The 7075-nt window shown below is 43.1% G+C and overlaps 1 protein-coding gene across 1 annotated transcript in view; it reads right to left on the reverse strand.

Moving 5' to 3' along the window:
- Positions 1-7075, reverse strand: part of T265_11964 (hypothetical protein) — a gene marked incomplete at both ends in the record, with an annotated part of 65133 nt that overhangs the window by 31757 nt on the left and 26301 nt on the right. The window contains one exon of the mRNA XM_009178815.1: positions 6704-6740. Coding sequence (XP_009177079.1) covers positions 6704-6740 — 37 coding nt within the window. The remainder of the gene's footprint in view (positions 1-6703; positions 6741-7075) is intronic.

Genomic DNA, 7075 nt, shown 5'->3' on the forward strand with positions numbered 1-7075 from the left:
CTCATCAGACTGGCACTGTCCTTGGCATGATTTCGAATGAGACGTTTCTCTCTTTTCTCCCATATTCTCCTGTTACTCTTTCGCATTCATCGCTTGCATTCACTTTTTATGTTTGTGACCATGCTCTTCAAAAATAAATGATAATTATGCACAGACTGAAGATTTACCTCAGGAAGTGTCTGTTTGCTTACATGCAATATCAGTGGTGAATAAGGTCCATAAAAACTAATCTGGCAATATAGTCGGAATGTGAGGCTCATTATTGTTCGGTTTCCTATTGGCGTAAGAAGCCATTGGTGTTTTATTGTGTCTGTGTAATGTTTGATGACACCGCCGTACATGGAAGTACCACTTTTGCCGCATCGTCGCATCAAGATTCCCACTGCTGAAATCTGTCTTCTTTGACACATGCGTGAGGATTTCTATTCATGATCGCACAGAACCCCTTCACTCCTGCATCGAGTCACATCAGTGCTATTTGGCGACATGGGCTTGTTTGACTCCAGTAAGCAATTTTTGAACCTATTCTCGGAGACTGTCTTTCCGTCTGCAATATGTAAAGTTGGGTTCTTCTTCTAGCAACTTTTCTAGCAAGACAGACAACATATAGTTATGACATTCCTGGTTTCAGTAAAATCCGAAAAACAGCAGTAGTTGTCTTACGATGCATCGGTGCAATCAATTACGAGCGGAATGTCATCAGATATGAACTGCTTTCTGGGAACACAGTGGGGCATCAGCAAGAGGAAACTAGACATATGCTTATTAGTGGTGCAATTATGCCACCAGACTATTGTTAGTCACAGTCCACAAAGTGTGAAATCTGGGTCAGCGCATCTGGCGGAGTCAAGCGTTCAGCGCAATGACCTTCACCCCACACATCGGTTGTTTTAATCTGCAACTGGCGAGGTCCTTTTCATTGCAACATTCCTCAGTTCGAGATAGGTGGCAAACACCAGACTGCTCCATCACGTCACCAAACCGTCGCGGAGATACCTGGGTCTACCTTCGCCAATTACACTGATATAATCTGTAGGCCATAGATTGATGTTTCCGTAACCTGGTCATCACCATGGATGAGGGGATGCGCCACCGGTTATTTTCCGGCTTTTTATGGACTATACTTCAGAGTACTGATCATTGGACAGAATTCATATGACGTAGTTTATTGGAATGTCCGAAAACATACAGGAGATTTGTCTCCGAACTCTCGGAACGCTAACTCCACTGATGCACAGACACGGGTTATGTAGAAAGAATAAGAAACACCGAATGGATCTTCATGAGTATTGTTAAAAATTCCAGCACAATCAGATGTGTTCAAAAGGTTTCAAAAACAACTCCAGATGACTGCCAACAGTGCAAATCACACTGCATGCGAAAACGGGGTGAAAGTATGACTACTTGGCACTGCTGTGATCATCACTGATACTCAAACCTTACTGAGGATTGTGCTAAGCCAAACGAAAATCAGAGTGCCAAAAGTGATCGAACGTGGAACAATCTTGTGGAAGAAAAGCGCTTACTGCATACCTGTTTGACCAGTGTAATGTTCGCTAAAACATTCGGAAACACCATCGAGGCGGCCTGCCCATGTCCACTTACTAGAGTTGACTAGGTAAAATACTGGAAAGCTCTAAATTGAACCTGTTCGTAGAGCGAAAGATATGCTGTCAGGTGATCCACACATCACGGGATTGTCTTTATCCAGCATGAAGTTCAACAGTGGAATTGGATGGCAAACTGGAACTGTCCCTCCTCGCCTTACCTATTTCTTCACACGAAATGAACTAAGCTGATTCCTCAAACTATTTGTTTTGTGTCATTACTATCTCTTGTCAGTTGTAACTGGCAGTAATTCTATGCTCATCTTTTCCTGGCGAAATAAATTGCTCACGCTGTAGAAATCCACTCTTCTTTTAAGACACGAAAGGTTCAAGTATGTGTAAAAAAGGCGACAGAAGGTACTGTATTACGTCTACTTTGGCTATGACACTCAGTAATGCGAGTGGGCTGTCGAAAGGTTCTCAGCAACTTTATGACTAATTTGGTTAGTCTGGACGATAGCTGGAAGTGTTTTGGAACTACTTAGGCTTTATTCATTAGGATGCGAAAAGCAGAGACGTTACTGGATTGGAATAGGTCACCAATAGCTTACGGACATCTTGGCGAACTTAAATACGGCCGCTACAGCGCAGAAGTTGTTATGGGGAGTTTTGCTACCCAAAAGATTGCTGAAAACTCTTTGAAGACCATCATAAATGAGAGATTCACCGGCGATTCATGTCGGTCTACAGTGAAAGCCGAATTGGCGTACAGAGGAGTGTGGTTGTTGAGGTCTTATTGCAATTTCCACACACTGTCTAAGTGCAGTGGATAAACGTGTGTAACTGGTATGGTGAGGATTCAACTTTAGCGGTGCCTGTTAAGAAAACGCGGGAACTTAATCAATGAGTATCATACCAATAATGAGGCAGGACCGACCGAAGACATTCATTGAAGGAGGTTGTCCCTGAAGAGAGGCAGACTTTAACCGGACATAAAATTATACGCTGAAAATGAAAAACTCCGCACTAGCTCCAGGAGACAGTCGATCCTCTAGGATGCCACAAAATGTCACGTGGATCACTGGGAAAAAAGTCTCTAGGCGCAATGAGGCAGCTGCCATCACTTTTATGCAGCTGAAACTTCTGTAGTGGTTACCACGGCTGACCGGTTTTATAGAAATAATCAGGGGATTGAGATCTGAGGATGAGTAAACCTGAAAGATAGGCTTTTACTGAAAATGTCCGGTGACACACCCGGACCTTTTATTGAAAATAAATTTATTCGTGACTAACCTTCAAAATTTTGGTTAGATGCTTGAATTGATTCTCCCACAGTAAGCCACAACAACCAGAGTTTGTCAAATGACACGGCCTCCACACTTCCTCCAATATGCATTGAACGAAAGCATGGGAAATGTCAACAAGTTTCTCATGCATCCCTACATGTGCCAAACATGACAAAAGAAAATACCGGTTTTCCCACCGAACGGAGAGAAAAGCAAAGATCAGTGGAGTATAACATCTTCGTACGCCGAAACTTCCGCGTTGAAAGAGAGTAGACATCACGTACTTATCGGTTTCTTGCGTAGCACTGGAGTGCTAGCTCTTGTCACAAACTGATCCTGAACATTCGCAATACGGAGATTCTCATAGTGGAGCTCTTTCTCAAGTTCGTGACAATAAACCTCCATTTTTCAATGAAATCACTTCATTTTATAAGCCGTAATAATACTTCGCAGCATGGCCCCTCTGCAGAGATCAAACCTCTATACTGATTGTCTTCATAGAGTCCGTCAAGCTCCTGTCATTACCCCCTGTAGAGCCAGCGCGTTGGTTTCTGACAGCAAAGACAATGTGAATTTGTTTTCGCGTCACGATTTACCTTTTTCCTACCCTAAAGTTTGTATACTAACTACAGCAGTTGTAAGTACTCCGACCAGGGAATGCAAATATCCAACGAATCTGAATGGAAAGTCGTCATTCGGAGGCTTAGTCACGTGACCTGATCCGTGGTACCGAAGACGAATGATTGTAACTTGTAAGTTAGTAGTAGGTGATCGGCCACTGATTGCCGAATCGTATAGTGTCCAGCTGGAGGAAGGTTATAGACTTGAATCATTCTTAAGGCTCTTCCGTGATGAGTTCCAATGAAAGCAAAACATAAGCATACTGCTCCGCGGGGGTTCTGCATAGAATGACCTCACTGGAAAGGCGAAAATCCAACCAAAGTCTCAGCACCTCGCTGCTTGCATGCACAGGCTTACATGGACAGGCGTGGTGTTTCAACACCACTTATCGCGCACATCCAAATGGAATTATCATCCCTGGTTGGCCACGTCGGTGTCACTCTAAATGAACCTTACTATGCTATCATTAATTTGTTGCTGTATGCATCTCCCACTTCTTCTCCCTACACAAAGGTCTTCCAAAAGCTGGAAGACAGATCGGTGGGAACTTACAAAGTCTTCCTGGAAGAGTCTTGGCAGCGAACAAATGGTAAACACCGAGTTACCCCACGTAGGTCATTACATTTGACAGGGCAAGCTACCGCGTCCTACTCACCAAGCTCTATGTAGGATTTCCAGCGTCACAGTGGATCGATATGGCGGTTAGGCTCAGGCACGATCGATTCGACCGATGATGCGTCGAACACTCTATGAGTTTGGATAACCTGACAACGTTTCATTATCAGCGCTTTGGAAGAGTTATGTTACGGCTTCACTGACACAATAGCGAAATGGTTGTCTTCTATAAACAGACTTTGGTTTCCGACAAATACTCTCATTTTCACAAAAATTACGTTTTGACAGGAGACTCAACTGAATCCACCTGAATCTCTCGTTTATGACGGTCCACTGAATGTGCTGTACCAGGCCGCCCCATGTTTCAATTAAAAAGATATTCGAGATGTCGCAATACGCTGTCTTCTAGGCGTAACACACTACTCCTAGGATTGCTGAAAACTCTTCGACAGTCCACGATTGGCTTCACCCTTGTTGGGGCTCATTAGATAGGCGCAGTTCCCGAATTTTTGTCGACAGTTGACAAAAACGGTGTTCCTGTTGAGAACCCTATAATCCCTATTGAAATCTACACGATCTTCCAGGTGCTTGAAATTCTACCCGCTGCCTTACGCAGAGTTGATTTTTCATTTCACTGCAAGCTCTGTGATGGGCGTGTTTTTTCGCCACTCGCAGACTTTTGTGTCCTCAGACTCATTAGTTGTGAGAACAATGTTTACGTTTTTCTTGGTGCCAGAAACTTGCGGAATCCATCGCTGAATACTTTCATTCGAAAGTATTGGGTTCCACTGTTTTCAGGTCAGATGACCACAGAACCCGTTGGTTATCATTCATTCCTTCCACTCGATCACTCTTGTTTTTTCTTTATGAGGGGAAATCGTTTCCGCGCTTACCGGAGTGGAGTGAGAAATGAAGATATGGTTACACTTGGTCTTTTGCGTGAGTTCTCTAGGTTAGTGGGGAAACTGATCACTGATCCCAATGTACCTTAATGTGGACAAACGGGTACAAATGGCTCTGTTACTCTAAACACCTTAGAATGGTTTGTATCTCACAGATGTTGAACGAACACAAGCAAGCGTGACGAGTATTCGCCATTGGCTGTCCTATCAACATGCCTACAGGGTGGCTGAACTAGATGCGAAGCAGCCATCACGACTGTTCCGTTTCTTGAGCAACTAGACTCTGTTCTTTTTTCTTTTGGAACACTCTACCTTCTGCAACGCAAGTCATTTTGGGACCAGACGAATGTGGTATCTCCCTGGAAACGCGACACTCTCTTTGACGGACTGCAGTGTATTAAATTTTCTTAACAAAAACAGGTACCACAAGATGCGATATCATTTGAAGAAATGACCACCAATCTGAGGCTACAGGTAGGCACCAGAGTGGAACTCTTTGGAAAGAGACCAATTCCTCAGAAAGGCCAAAACGACGTTTTTCTTTAGCCACATCAATAGGGTTAAATCATCCTCAATCTGGAACATGTTGGTACTGTGTGTGTTAGGTCGATGGTGGGATACTATAATCCATGATGGTAATCAGAATGCTCAGAAGACGGATCCACCAAACCGTCTGAGAATGGCAGAATTCCTTGAGACATTGAGTTTGTACTTCACCCTCCGTAATTAGCATTGCTAAAGCAGCATGACCTGTATTGGTGCTATTTCCCGTGTTACTGCACTTTTCTGTTGCCTTGGTGAAGCATCTGGAACCTTTCTGTTCATCATCCAGCAATAATCTCAGCTTGTTGTGCTTTACAGTTTTCGTGAGTAACATTCATCACCTTATCGAACACCAATAGTCTTACGAGTTACGAGCTTAGGCTGACTGACCAATGTCTGGGTGTCTTGTAGAATTGTCATCTCTGGAAGGTGCCGGTCAGAACTGGTCTCTTCTTGTGTTTGTGAAGCTAAGATGAAAAACCAAAAAAACTATTTTACACTCAATAATATTCTTGAAATACTGAATCTACAAAGGACAGGTCTGCCATAAATACAAATCGTCGCTTTTCGTCCACTCACTGAGAACAAAACATTGCATTCAAGTGGGTTGAGTGCGAACCAGGTAGTGAAAGCCTGGGAACGCAAAAGTGTGGCGATTTCGGCACTCTGAATGAATATGATGGTACGAAAAGTTTTGCCGGAAAGTAGTGAGGTGCGGAAGGAATAAATGCAAAGTTTTTAGTCACCGATTTGGTCCTTGATCTTATGTTGCTAAGCATAGGATCAAACTGAGCCACTCGTATAATCTAAAGAACATGAATATAATGGTACGAAAAGTTTTGCCGGAGCGTAGTGAGGTGCAGAAGGAATAAATGAAAAGTTTTTAGTCACCGATTTGGCCCTTGATCTTATGTTGCTAAGCATACGACCAAACTGAGCCACTCGTATAATCTAAAGAAGCGTATTACTCGTCTACTGGCCTGTACTAGTTAGGCACTTTGAAGAAAGTACAATGGCAGAGGACTTTTCACCGCCTCATCTGAAAGAAGTCTAGACAAAAATAGTTCTCGAAGGTTGTCACTGGTTCGAGTTGACAAGTAGTCTCTCACGTGACCTGAAATTCAAGAAGACAACCAAGAGTATTTACTTTTGACGTTAATCCACACTTTTCTCTTCTACCAAAACTCACCTGTTCATTACGGATGTAGAAACTATCTGCAGTTCGCCTATATTAAACAGGTAGACAAAAAACAGATAAAACGCTTCCATCGATCTAGTCCGTACGAAAAGTGAACGCATGTAAAATGAATAGACACTGACCATTCAGCGAGAACCCTCAAGAACCGAGCAGGTACATATTATCACAGGAACAGTTGAAAAACATTCGGTTTGTTTGTCCATGCTTCGGAAATTCATGTAAAATGACACTGACCATTCAGCGAGAACCCTCAAGAACCGAGCAGGTACATATTATCACAGGAACAGTTGAAAAACATTCGGTTTGTTTGTCCATGCTTCGGAAATTCATACTCTCAAGATCTTTCACCACAAATGAATGAGT

The sequence above is a fragment of the Opisthorchis viverrini genome (genome assembly GCF_000715545.1).
Source record: "Opisthorchis viverrini unplaced genomic scaffold opera_v5_671, whole genome shotgun sequence".
Lineage (NCBI taxonomy): Eukaryota > Metazoa > Platyhelminthes > Trematoda > Opisthorchiida > Opisthorchiidae > Opisthorchis > Opisthorchis viverrini.